The sequence below is a fragment of the Cardiocondyla obscurior genome, linkage group LG13 (assembly GCF_019399895.1).
Source record: "Cardiocondyla obscurior isolate alpha-2009 linkage group LG13, Cobs3.1, whole genome shotgun sequence".
Lineage (NCBI taxonomy): Eukaryota > Metazoa > Arthropoda > Insecta > Hymenoptera > Formicidae > Cardiocondyla > Cardiocondyla obscurior.
The window spans coordinates 1,492,763-1,506,652 of NC_091876.1; the positions used below are offsets into that span (position 1 = coordinate 1,492,763).

Below are 13,890 nucleotides of genomic sequence, written 5' to 3' on the forward strand. Positions count from 1 at the left end.
TGTGTGCCGAACGCACATAAATCACCTTTATGTGGACAGTATTATTTTCATAATTATAAACGCCGGGGCGTATACGTGTCCCGTTTTATTAACTTTTTAAAATTTTGAGGGCTGTTAATACGGCTGTGCTTTTTTAAATTTTTTTTTTCTTTTCGTCAATTAATATATATTAATTGCTACACTAAAAGTTAAACGATATCTAGTTTCCTTGTACGAATATATGAGCAGCAGACGGGGTTTTAGATATATAGCCTTGATTGGATTATCCACAATCGCGAGGCAGCATTCACGCGATTAAATCGTCATCGCAACCGTAGAAAATGAAAAAGGGAAAGTTAGGCAACACTCGAGCCGATGAAACTAAAGCTCAGAGCTTATCGTACGCTGATACTATCAAGTAACAACCTTAGACTTTTACGTTTTTTCCATAAAAGAACTAATTCGCAGAATGAGACGAGCGCATTATACAATTTTTTTTAAATACAATTACATTTTTGATTGCATTTTCGCTAATTATTCGCCTTGCTGTTTGTTAATTCATCATCGCAGTATCATCTGTCCGCCGTCAATAACTTTACGAGGTGATACGTATGAATAATCGCCGTTCCCGGCACTCGTGCTGTCGGCTGTTCAAATTTAAAAATCCCCGAACGCGTGGACATTGCCGCGGATAATGCATTTTTTAAAACAAGCTAGAACCAGTAGGTGTGGAAAGCGAGAGCAGGCTCGGCGAGTCCTAGTGTCACCTAGATCTAAAAGTTTTTCGACTGCTTGCTACCCGGTAAGAATGTCACCCTCGCATTTTCGTTTGAGATTATGACAATTGAAAGGTCTCACTTTAGCGAACTACCTATACGAGGTCCTCCAAACTCGCGATATCCCGACTAGTTATCGGAGTACATATTTCAATTCCAACTACATGCTTTTCACGAGGCTACAAAGGCTAGTTATCCTCACTGATTTCCAATTACCGGACTTAAGGAACGTACGGGCGCAATATTTGATTATTTGAGACAATAATATAATATGTGAATATTAGGATCACGTAATAGAATAAAAAAAAAAAAAAAAAAAAAAAAAAGAAAACTCAACTATGTGAGCCTTGCGGTTATGCGGGACTTCGTGGCTTTATGTAATTTAATATATTTTGCTAACAAACGTATGATCCGCGACGTGAATCGCAGGCTTGACCGTTTAAAATCGTTTGATCCGGAATTCTGTATTTAATATCGAATCGTAAAATTATGTCGAGGGAACGGCGATCTCGCGCGGTAGCGATCGACGGACGGTGACGAGGACGGCGACGACCTAGCGGCGGCCTCGTGGCCATATCCAAGCTCTCCCGCAGGATCAATGCGGACTATCAACCCTCGGTGCTATCGAGCGAGCGAGCGGAGCTGCGACGGCGACGACGTAGCGTGTCGATCGCCACTACACTTTATCCAAGTGTACTCGGTTGACGAGAACGGTGCCCGTAAGCGAGTTACCGTACCAGCAAGTCGCGCGATCGTTCATGAGCATTGCCCCGCGACGTAACACATATGGACAAACCGCTAAATGTTAACGTCAATCGATGAAACGCCAAATATAAAAATCTGCCGGTGTTAAGAATTATCGAAAGAAAAAAAAAAATTACGCTGGTCGCTTTAGAATAAAATGGCAATTTTATAATGTACTCGTATTTCCGTCATCTATCTGACCGTCGGCGCGCAACAAATTTATATTGTCGAAAACAATTTTGTCTTCCTCTTTTTTTCCTCTTTTTTTTAACTGTATTCCTCGCGTTTGTCTTACTTTTTTCGATACGCTCAGCCAATATCAAAGACTCTCGATGGCGCACCTGACGCCGAAACGTACTTGGCGTTGAAAGAAATATATATTAGAACGAGCAAAAATATCCTGAATAATATCGATCCCGGCGAGTATCCGGCAGCGAGATACGCGCGCATACGGTACGCGGCCGCGCGCAAAAAAAAAAAAAAAAACGTGGTAGAAGGAAGCCACGAGTCGGCGCGATTAAGTTGACGAAGAAATATGTACACGCGTGTGCGAGGAAAAGGGGGGAAAAAGGAAGGCCGTCGCCGTCGTGAAGAAGCGCGCACGCCGCAAAAACACGTTGGCTTGCGTGCGCGGCGCGAACGCGGCACGGCCGGCCGCGAGGCGGGACAAGGAGAGACGAGGATGAAGCGGCGGCGGCGGCGAGGCGAGGCGAGGCAAAAGCATTTTTGCGAGCGAGAATATAAGCGATAGCCGCCGCGTGAACGTTAGCGCAACGCACGCCGCATGCGAGCGTGTGAAAGGTGTAGCGATCGCGGCGTGCTGCCACCTGCACGGAGAGCGTACGGATTCACCACACGTGGTTGGCCCTTCGTACGCGATATGACGCGAACCCGCGTGCGACGGGGTGTCCGGCGAACTTACGCGCCCGACGAAGCGCTCCCTTATCATAGACCGAACTCGCGGAGCGCGACGGGAAAAGGGTACCGGACCTCGCGGGTGTGCAAACACTTTGCCGCTGCACGAACACGCATCTTACGCATTTCGTTTTCGGTAGAATGATTTGGACATTCGTGATCTGATATCAGGAAAAAAAAAAATATTAAGTCCCCGCGTACTTAAAATACGTAGCTGATATTTTGAGGGGAGATTTTATATACATTTATGCACGATATTAAGTAGATTGACCATTTTCGGGGTTCGTGTGTGAAAGCCTCGCAATTTTTTTACGATAAGACGAGCATGCCCGATTTATATCGTTGATATTTTGTAGGGTGACGGTGGGACGTTAGAAATTAGAGGTCTAGGTGAGACAATTCACAGCAAAGATATAGTATTTTATACTATTTTTTATTTTTTTTTTTTCATAAAAATGGATATAATTGTAATTAACAAGTGGAAGAAATTATCGTATCTCGCGCAACGAAGGGCCCGGTGACTCAGGTGCAGCAGGTGCACCGCTCGGAACGTCGTCTTGCGCGAGAAGCATCTCGCAAGGGTACTTATCGCTGAATGAGAGTACCGATATCTGGCTCGTCCGCGGAGTGGGCCGCTTTTTACCGTCGTCGTCGCGCGCACGTTGCCGACTCCCGTTTGCATACGATAAGCACTCGCCGTTTCCCCCACTAGCCGCTACGTTGCCCCGTGCGTTTAGACGCGGCTCGCTATCTCCAAAGGGAGACCGCCTATGTATGCACTTGGCAAAAGAGCGGTGCCACCTGTGTGTAGGCGCGTGAATTTATAGCTCGTGGGAATGTCGCGAAGGGAGAAAGGGAGGAGTGGACCGCGAGAAAAAGACGGAGATAGAGGACGGTACAGGGCAGGGATAGACGCGGCGGGGACGAGGGGCACGAGGGATGACCCGAACCACGTGGCGATCTATTTGTCACGCGAGAGCGGTCAACTCCTATCGCGTTAAGTTTGGTTAGGCAATCGATGGATCTTGGCCGCGCGATCATCCAACTGACGCCTCCGTGTGATTGAAATACTTGCCCGCGCAAATAGAAACGCGCGCCGCGATGATATTTTACAGATTTGACTGGCGTTATAATTCAGGAAGGTCGTGCCAAGCTGAGTACTTAGAAGATCGAAGCGAAGTCGCCGCTACGCGTCTCGCTGTTCCGCGGAATTAGAATTGCGAATTGCAATAATTTTTTTTTTTTTTCAAGTCGGAGTAAATTAAAAATTAATCGACGCTTAAAAATGAAACATCTATTCGGCCTGTTCAAGTTTTAATTGTGCGGGTTGATTTTTGACGTCAAATAAGTCTGTAATTAAATCTCGGTTAAATTTGCGTTAAGAGAAGATCGATCCTGACTGCATCAAAGAACTATCATCTCGTTTTTCTTTTCCCTTCGCGTACCCGAGTACTTCTCCCTCAAATGAGACAAGGAATGATATCTAATGCAGTCACACATGGTTACCATGCTGCTCTTTCGGTGGCCTTCAAGTATCATCGCATTGCTGAGGCTCAAGGTAAAGGAAGTAGGTGGTATAGGTTTAAGATCGCTTATCAAAGTGGAATTACACTCTCGTATTCTTTTTCTTTTTTTTTTTCCTTTTTTTTTTCTCTCTATCTCGGCCCTTTTCCGACTTTCCTTTCTGCTGCATTCTATTTCCACGTTCTTTTCGCTACTGCGAGTGCTCTACCGTACGGCGCCCTCGTGTTTCTCTCCTTTTCCTTCAATCTCCCTTCCTTCAACTCGTTTTTTCTCCACTTTCCCCACTGCGACGCCCTCACTCCTCTTCTCTCCTTTTTCCTCTCGTGTATATACTACATACACATATATATACATATATATCTATATCCTGCCGCATCCTCCTCTCGTTCCCACCACGCCAGCTCGTTTGATTCCGGTTCGATGGAATGCTATACGATCTTAGAAAACGAAGGGAGGACAGAGCCGACGGGGAAGCGACAACGGAGAATAGGGGACGACGACGAGAGAGATAAAGAGAGACGGGAAAGGACGGGGTGGCGGGCAGGGAAACCAGAGGGAGGGAAGGAAGATGGAGTCGACGGAGGAAAAGCGAGAGGGGAAGGTGGAGGCAATGACGAGCAAAACAAAGTGAAGAGGGGGAAGATGAGAATGGGAGTGGGAATGTTGGAGGAGAGGACGAGGAGGAATTGCGTACATGTACCTTCGTACTCCGAGCGTACACGGGTTGATATACATACAGTGTTGATCGTTAAAAGAGGATTTCCATTACCGGGTCAGTACCGAACGGAGAAACGACGGGGAGAGCGCTCTGAGCCTTCAATGTCGCGTCTTCGTTCGCGCAATTCGCGAGTTACCGATTAATACCGGAAATGCCGGTGTCGCCGAGAATATATAAAATTGCCACGGGCATCTCTTCTCCAAGCAAATCGTCTATTAAATGATATAAAAATTATTCAATATTTAAAACGGCAAATTACATTTCTGTATAATATAAGTCGCCAGTATTCTGACCCTGTTTTATTAGATCGCCGACACTGTTACACGGCGTACGGAAAGAATTCTTCGTCAAATTATTTCAAACGCGATAAGCCGGAATACGTACGGGCCCTCAAATTTAATTATTTTAATTCGTCTTAAATAATAGCGTAATTCGATCTTAAAGGGAATATTTCTGAACAGTTAATAGTAACGTTGCACGGCTCGCACGCCGATGCTGAAATTACATGGACCGTGAGGCGTTGTCCCGTTTAATTCTGCTGTACCAGCGAGCCCTTTAATAAATGACGAAAATAAGATTGTTTTACGGCGGAGCCGGTTGCAGCGGCGAGGATGCACACGTGTGCCGTACAGGTGCTCCGCTTTGCGAAGTGTCGCGAGGCCTCGTAGTCGGAAACTGGCAATTGGCGCGCGCGGGAGAATGTCCGCGGTATTCGCAAAGGTACCGGCGCCACGGCACGCGACGTGGAGCGCAGCACGGTGCAGCAACCTCTCCTTCAAACGGCGCTATCCACGTGGTTCCTAAACGCCCCTCCCTTCGTGTTTACGATCCCTTCTACGGTCTGTCCGTCGTTCGCTGCACCGTCGCATACCTAGCCCCTCTTTTTACCGATAGGGAAGGTAAACAGCTGCGGAGTGTCACCTGTTATTACTCGTACGCAAATAGGCTTCATTCATGGTCAACTACCGTGGAAACGCGTACGCGCGCTCTGCGCTCTAATCCGGGAACATTCGCGCTTTCGGAGAAGCCCTACGGCTCTACAGGGCTGCGAATCTTTTCCTTTCTCTTTTTTATTTCTACTTGATTTATCTTTATCAAATTTGTCGTTTGAATTATATGTATTGCGAAATAATGAAGTAATATAGACGACGAGAAAAATATCATGGAAAATAAAACAGCGCCGATGAAATAAAAAAAGGTCTCGCGCGCTCGTAATAATTTTGCGACAGTATTAATCGTAAAGCAGTTGCTGAAAACTCTCTCGTTTCCATCTCGGTTTATTTCGAGTGAGGTGGACACTCTGTCCGGCGGACGCTGTGAATCTCTGCGCGAACCTTGTCGGCAAACGAGTCGAAACCGACTGAGCCGCGGAATAGCGGGCGGCGACGGTGGGCTACGCGGCGACGACAACAAAGTGCATCGCTCGTTGCATCGGGGGCAAGAGCGCCGCACGGGAAGAAGAGGTTGTCGGTAAGGAGCGAGAAAGAGAAAGAACGCGAAACGAGACGGGACCGCGACGGGATGGGGGTGAGACGGCGAGGCAGCGCGAGGTGAGTCTCGTGATCGAAAGAGGGATGGAAAAAGACCGCGAGGAAAAAAGAGAAAAAGCTACGTAGGGCACGGAGGAAGAAGAGGACGAGACGCGGGGCGACGGGCTGGCGAGGCAAAGAGGAGCGATGCACATAGTGCGTCAGTTGTGCCGGGATGTGGAGGGAGAGAACATACTACAGTGCACCCGGTATGCACACGTACGCTTACGCACACATTCGGGACGAATTCACAAACTTCGGTCGACTCTCTCGTAGTCTCCACCCTCTTCTCTCCCACCCGCCGTGGGAAATCTCTTCCCCAATGTTACCCAGTGCGGTGCATCCTCTCTCTTTCTCTCTCTCGCTCATCCGTATCCCTCCACCGCCGATCCGTCCTGGTCGCGTGTGTTTATACCGCACTTTATGGTACATACGTACGTATATACATTGCTCTCGTGACGAACGTAACGCGAGAATCTCTCTCACGCATACGCGCGAGTCCTTCGTACGGCGCGCGCCGTAGAAAGTACATAAACCGTCCTCATTCACGTCGATATTGTCAACTGTTGCTTCCTCCGTCGCGCCGATAGGTAAACCGCCAACGCCGCGTGTGTCCCGCGTGTTAAGGCGAGCTCTCGCCCGACAGAAGCACGCGACTACGCGACGTACAAGGGGGAGGCCTCAAATCGGACGACCGTGAGCTACTCCGCCGCGCCGAAAGCTATCCCTGTAGTGCATGTTCAGCGGGAACATCTCCGAGCCTCGCTTCTTATCCTTTTTCTAAACCGTGACATTTTACGCAATATGACGTTGATATCAGACGCGGCGAGTAGTCTCGCCGACAGACCGCAAGTTACTATGACAATAAGTCGCGGGAACGAACTTCAGCTTCGTCGACAAAAGAAAAAAAAAAAAAAAAAAGTCGCCTACTACGCACGTGGTCAACGTATTCTAACCGCGAGAGAATCCAGCAGCAGCAGGTGCCATTGTATGCCCGGTACACCCCCGCTGTCGTAAACTGATTCCTGCCAACCATTAGCTGCTAGTGGGCGTGAAATTCACTCATACAAAAGGCTGCTCACGCGGTCTCGTTAATGGAGAGGGAAGAAAACGGGGCCGCGAGACTCTCCGTTCATGTCTCTCTCGCTCTCTTTGTCTTGCACCTCGTGTCTTCTCTTCCCTCCCCCCTGTCCTCGTCTCTTCTCTTCTCTTCTCACGCTCAACCTTAACCTACCGCAAGAGGACTAGAGAGTTTCGCGCGGTGCGCTACTCAAAACGACGACACATTCCCGGAAGCCAAAGGTTCGCGAGGTTTACGCCGTGATTTAAGCTCGACCCGCGAATTTAGGGCGCTTACGAGGATGAACCTTGACCTTTCTACGAGAAACGCGAGTACTTTAAGTATTTTGTGCAATGACTTTTTTTTTTTATTCTTTAAGTTATTTTCCCAGACGAACCTCTTCTTCTTTTTTCTTTTTTTTTTTACCTTTGAGCTTCAATGACGGAATAATTGATAATGATATAATATTATCTGTAACTGCGGCATACAAATATAAGATAGAAAAAGTAACGATAAGCAACCGAACAAAAGGATTTCTTCACAGGCGATATGAAACTACATACATCGCGCTAGGAGTTTCTCTTGGAGCTTGCCGAGTATCGCTAACGGTTAGTTTTACGGGAGATTCCCGCGGACGGAGTCGCACGAGAAAAGCTCGGATGAGAGAGACGGTAACCCGGACAAAATCCGCTATTCTTCCACTTAGCTCGTGAATGGTCGCAATACGAGTGTTCCATTCAGATAAATTTCGGTTTTTACGCGGCGTTACCCGTGTAATTTGCATCGCGTAGAAAAATTAATGATCCTAAAATATATAATTGCTGCCCGGTACTCGGGGCACGACGGGCGTATATCGTCGACGCGAACAACGTTCCTTTTCGACGAGCGACTTAAATTTCCACCGATAACACCGTTTCTCTCGCTCGATGCAAGGCTGACCGGAGCGTAGTACTAACATTTTTACGTGTATGATTGACGTATCGATTACAACGAACGTATTTTTCAATCGCCGCTGACCGTCACGTAACGTAAGCAAAACAATACGCCGCGATACGCAATGCACGGGCGATGCGAGGCGCGTACGATGCACGCCACGTGCACCACCTCGACATTTCTCTCCGCGGCAGGGGAGTCGCGGGGAAAGTGGAATCTGGGGAAGATAGACGGCGAACGCGTTACGCGGTTAAAAAAAAATTGGCGATCCGCGATGCGTCGATCTCGCGAACGATACTTCAACTCCGGAGGAACATTTTGTTAAGCGTGAGCCACGCGATTGCGTCAAATTGTCACCGACGAACGAATACGCGACCGTCAGAGATTCGCGAGAAGCGTTCGGAAGCCGGTGGGTTATACATATATCCGCCGAGGATGCCGGGTATCAATGGCGCGTTAAAGAGGAGCCGGTTGATGTAACGTAACGACGACAGAGGTGTCTCGTCTGGTGGTCGTCGCCGTCACCGCTGCCGCCACGTGGTTTCTGCGGCAAAACTATGCGGCCACCGCCGCACGCCGGCCCGGCGAATTTATGAATGGGAGAAGCCTATTGACAGATCGCGCGTCGATAACTCTCTCGTTAATGGCCCGTGATGGTGGGCGCGCGAAGGCCAGCGGGGCGAAGGAGGTGGAGGTGCTCGGAGGGAGGGTGGAAGGTAGGGGAAACTTGGACTCACTTTGTACAGACTCGCGCCGTGCCGCGTGCCGCGCCGAGCTAGACCAGCCGTTACGATGTGCGGCGATCCGGAGTAACGCGCGAGTAATCCTGGGAACCGGCCAATTTTCGGAATCGATCGAAATCGATGCTCCCGCCGCGTTTCTTTCGCGGCCCCGCGCGCGTACACATTTTATTTTCCACCCTTCGATAAATATAATCAATTAAGAAATTTATACCAATCACTTATAAAGCGCAAATGTTATCGCCTGCGCCGAGCGAGCGAGCAAAGCGAAGATTCATTCTCGTGCGCAATTCCGTGCTGTTATGGGCTTTAGCGCATATGTTTTTGGTCAGCGGTTTGCCTTTCGGGCATCAAATCATACCGCGTGGTCCGATATCACCGCACCGTTTACGTCGATAATACAGAAATACATCGCGAACAGAAATAGATTTCGCGGAGGAGTTATGTCACATACATCGCGCTGTTCATTGAATCGATGGCGACTGTTTATACGCTCATCTCGATAAAGTTCATAGAGATTTAATAAATCGACCTGCATTATAAAGAACGATGGAATCTTTTTAGCTGACGATTTGCCGCTTAATAAATGCAAGAAAAAAAAAAGGAACTATTGTCCCGCATATACATATATACCGTAACATTATCACAAAGTAAAAAATTTAATAAAATACTTTTAGGCCGGTTCCACAATGCTGCAACAAGCTTCGACTCCTAACTGGTTATTTTCCCAAGACTCAAGATTACCCTCGTAATAATTTTACATTCATAATAACCGCCCCCTTCTCATTAACGTCGGTTCGTATTCTGTTCATTTAATATTAAAAGCAACAAAACAATTAAATGCGTTTAAACGAGAAGTCATTGAGTAGGATTAAAAGGGAGCGCCAAGTTCTTTACTTTTTTTATTATTTTTTTTCTTTTTTTTTTTCCTGTCCGAGTTTAACGCGATGCGCCAGCGACACGTGCACACCGAGACAACCATTTGTCGCGTACGACGCGAAACCACGTGGAAAAACTGCTGGCTTTGTCGGTCATCGGGCCACCGATGGTGCACCGGCCGCTGGAAGCACCGAAAAACCCTCGCCTCTCCTCTCCGCCGACTCCGTCTCTTTCTCTCCAACGGCCGCCACCACCACCGCTACCCACCCACCGTCAACCTCCACCCGTTTCTCTCTACTACGCGTTTGCGCCACCTTTATCCCCTAGATACGCTGCACATTGCTGATTTATCACCGCCCGAATTTTGGCGCGTTCGCCCTTATACGTTTGTGCGGGAGTTTTTAGCGGAATCGCGACGGCTCGTCTAACCCGCGGCTTTGCACCGCCGAATTACTCCCTTTGGAAATTCATCCCGCTCCCGCTCTCGAAAAAACCAAAGCCGGCCGATAGCCCCTTTAATGTATTCCCGAACAAATTGCTTTTTAATCTAATCTAATCTAATCTGAAAAGGATGTAAGCGTAAGATGTTTGGACTGGTGTAACGCGGATAAAGATCACGAACGTTGCAGCATAATACCGAAGATGCCTCGTGGTTGATTCACGTTTGTCAGTGCATTGAAAGATTTGTTCTATCTCGCGGGGCGTTGACAAATTACGGATTCCTGGATAGTTTCTCCGTATCCCTGAGCTATTGTAAGGTAAATCTACGTAAATTTGGTGTAAAAAGCTCTTGCGCCTTTCGCCTCGAGGTGTGATTTACGAGGACGATCTACGAAATACTGTTGACACGTTCGGTTGCAAATCGATCTCTTTTTTTTTTTTATTTTTATTTAATCGATTTTAATCTTTGAAAGATTATTTTACTATTTTAATTCGTAATATTAAGATACATTAAATTTAAGTACATTTATTTAAGCAACAGAGTTTGATACGGTAAATTTTAAATTTCAATCTATAGAAAATCTTTGTTAAAAATGCAAGATAGATATTATAATAAAGTATTTTTTAGATTTCTTTTTTTTTTTTAACTAATATATTCCAATTAACGAATTGATTCTAAATAACGTACACGCCTGCAATTTTTATCAAGAAAAAATATGTCTGAAAACAATTGGAGCGACAGTGGTGTAGAATTATGATTCGACGGTATCGCGCGGCCCTCTCTCCTTTGATTTTGTCGCAAAACATTTCGCGCCGCTCAAAGACCTCGCGATGAAAAACAATCGCCGGGTGGAGGGACAAACGGAGGGAAAAAAGGAAAAAGCGCGAAAGCGAGGGAGAGAGAGAGAGAGACCCGGAGCAAAAACGAATATGTCTTTAAAAACACCCCCTAGACTAGATCGGGTTGTTGTCGTCGTGGTAACCATGACGACGCTGGCCCTTGGTTGGTTATAAGCGTATCCCCACCGAAGGTCTCGGAGTCGACGCTAGGTATCCTCGCAGCGCTGGCCGAACGAGGAGGAAGGAGGCAGAGGTGGAGGCAGCGGCAGCAGCCTCGGGCGATCTCGCCCCTTCCGCCTCCAGCGGCGGGAGAGCGGCCTCCATCCTCACCACTCCGGCCCGCTTTGCCGTTTTGCCGCTTTGCCGCTCTCTTCTCGTCCCAACACCGAGCTCCCATCGCGCTATCAAGCTGCCGCTGTCGTTCTCCTCTCCCTCCTCTTCTCGCGCGCCCCGCTGACTCCACGGCCCACACAGTACGCAAGCCACCTCGTCATCCTCTTTCCCCTTGCGGCCGTAACACCCCTCCCCCCGCCCGCCCGTTACCCCCGATTCCCCTCGCCGGGCCAAGGAAACGCGGGATCGCTTCGAATTCAAACTACCGAACACGAGGTTACCACGCCACGCGTCAAATCTGACACTTGGTCGTTGCACGACGCGCTCCTGCTCCTCCCGCCGCGGCGTCAACATTTTTTTTTTTACGTTTTTTTCCCCCTTTTTTTTTTTTTCTCTCGCGACTTTCGTTATTTCTCGCCCGTGCCTTTTAACGTACGAAAGTAAATGCGGGAGAGACCATCGATTTTTCAAGACGATGCAAGGCGTAATAACGCCGCCGACCGACGGTGATTTCTTTTTCCTTTTCTTTGTTTTATTGCTGGGGGCATTTCTGTGCTCGGGCGAAAGCGAGGTTTTACTCTCAGATCGGGCAAGACGGGGGTACGTTTGTTGCTTAGATAATAGTTAAGTCTGGCGACGATTCGCGGGGCGATAGAACGACGATCGAGAGAGCGAGTAACGTCGTGACTTTTTCCGAGTCCTGCGATTCTTCGGCGATTCGTGCTTCATGGAATTGTTATCGAAAAGAGTAAAGTCCTAACGCAATGCAAAATGTGACTCGTAGCGCTTTCTTACGATCGCTGTTCCGCGGCGAGTCGACGAGCGGCGAGCGGCTAGCTTGCGCGCGCGCGCGATCACGTAACCCGCTCGCTCTCCTCGACCGGCACGTAACGCGGAAACGCGGCGCGGCACGCGTGTCGTACACGCTGAAGGAAGGGAATGTACCCGGGGGGGGCGCGAGCGCTCGCGAAGGTGGAGGCGGCTAGGGGGTTGCGGGAAAAAAAAAAAAAAAAAAGAAAAAAAAAAAAAAGAAGCGTAAAAAAGCGAAAGAGAAGCGCGGGATCCGCGCGCAAAACTCACCTGACTGACGTCGCACCACATTATTATTTCGCTGACACTGACGACAGCATCTTGGTACGCTGCTGGTGCTGGCGGTGCTGCTGCACTACCGCGCACGGTAATACCGCGACGGTCCGTCTTTTTCTTCGCTCCCGACGTAACTGAGAGATCTGCGGAGAGAACGTAGAGAAGCGTAACCGTGGTCGAGAGGAACGGCGGGATATGCGGCAGCCGAGCACCACGTTACTCTCGCCGTGAGCACGGCCGAGTGCTGTTTTTTGCGAATGCCCGTTCTCTCTCGCACACACACATACACACACACACCACCGCGCGCGGCGTCTTTTTCTCACTCCCTGTCTTTCCCCGAAATACGTTGTCCGTTAGCGTTTCATCGTGATCTTCCCTCACGTATTTTATGTTTCGTTGAGTTCACAGTCTGACGAAGAACGGCCCGCGCGACGTCAAGTGTTGGCCGCCGGTAAGCCCGGTTAGCTCCTCAAGCAACATCGCACGAACACTCCGAACAGATGACAACGTGACTGTCATCGACACCCGCGATAGTAGCTAGCTCGCCATGCAAAGCATTACTGAATACTCGGACAACAGTGCTCGCCGAATAGCGGCGCTCAGTTTTCCCCCGAACAACCGAACGTCGAGCTCGGCTGTTTCCGACGAGCCTCGGCCCACCTGCACAGCCTGCACTCCACTCCAACACGAACGTCAGTGCCGTAGCCTTGCGTCGCGAAACCATCTGTCCGCCCGCTTTGTCCAATTTCCTTCGTATCGGCGCAGATATACCGTATTACCGTTCGACATACGTATCGCCGTTTCGACTACCGATCGTCCAGAAACAATTCATTATCCCGGTACACTAATTCCTCGCTAATTCCGCGCGCCTTCGATAACGGAGAAAGAAAAGGCAAGAGAGCGTACTTGTAAGTCGGTGACAGTTTCGATCGGCGATAACATACATTTGCGTCGTTCCTTGACGTGACATTTCGAGAGAAAAAGTCGATTGCAGGGCGTATAATGGCATATTGTTAGCGCCCGAGCGCCCTGATATAATTGATATAAATGGAAGGATGCGTTTCATTCACGCCGTGTAAATTAATTACATAATTAATATCGGATTTAATATCGTACGGACTGTGTATGTCACTCTAACCGTTTGCGAAAGGAAATTCATTGTCGAAGTGCGCGCAAGCTTTTCAGGTATAAACAATGCTTTTATGTCGAATGATTGGTGGCGCTCATTAGCGCGCGGAGTGGACGAAGGGGAGGCGCCGGGTTGCGTCGTGGCACATAATAAAAGAAACGGATCCTCTCGGCGACTGTAGGACTCGCGTTAAATATTCTCTCTCTCTCTCTCTCTCTATTTCTCAGAAAGTCCGCGCTCCCCGCGATCCAGAAAAAATCGCTC

At 48.6% G+C, this 13,890-nt stretch overlaps 1 protein-coding gene across 2 annotated transcripts in view; it reads right to left on the bottom strand.

Moving 5' to 3' along the window:
* The window catches only part of Tara (SERTA domain-containing protein 2 taranis), a 39,449-nt gene extending 26,329 nt beyond the window's left edge, over positions 1 to 13,120 (bottom strand). For both annotated transcript variants that reach the window (XM_070665218.1, XM_070665219.1), the window contains exon 1: positions 12,492 to 13,120. In XM_070665218.1, the coding sequence (XP_070521319.1) occupies positions 12,492 to 12,512 (21 nt within the window). In that variant the 5' untranslated portion in view covers positions 12,513 to 13,120. The remainder of the gene's footprint in view (positions 1 to 12,491) is intronic.
* Positions 13,121 to 13,890: the final 770 nt, after the last annotated feature.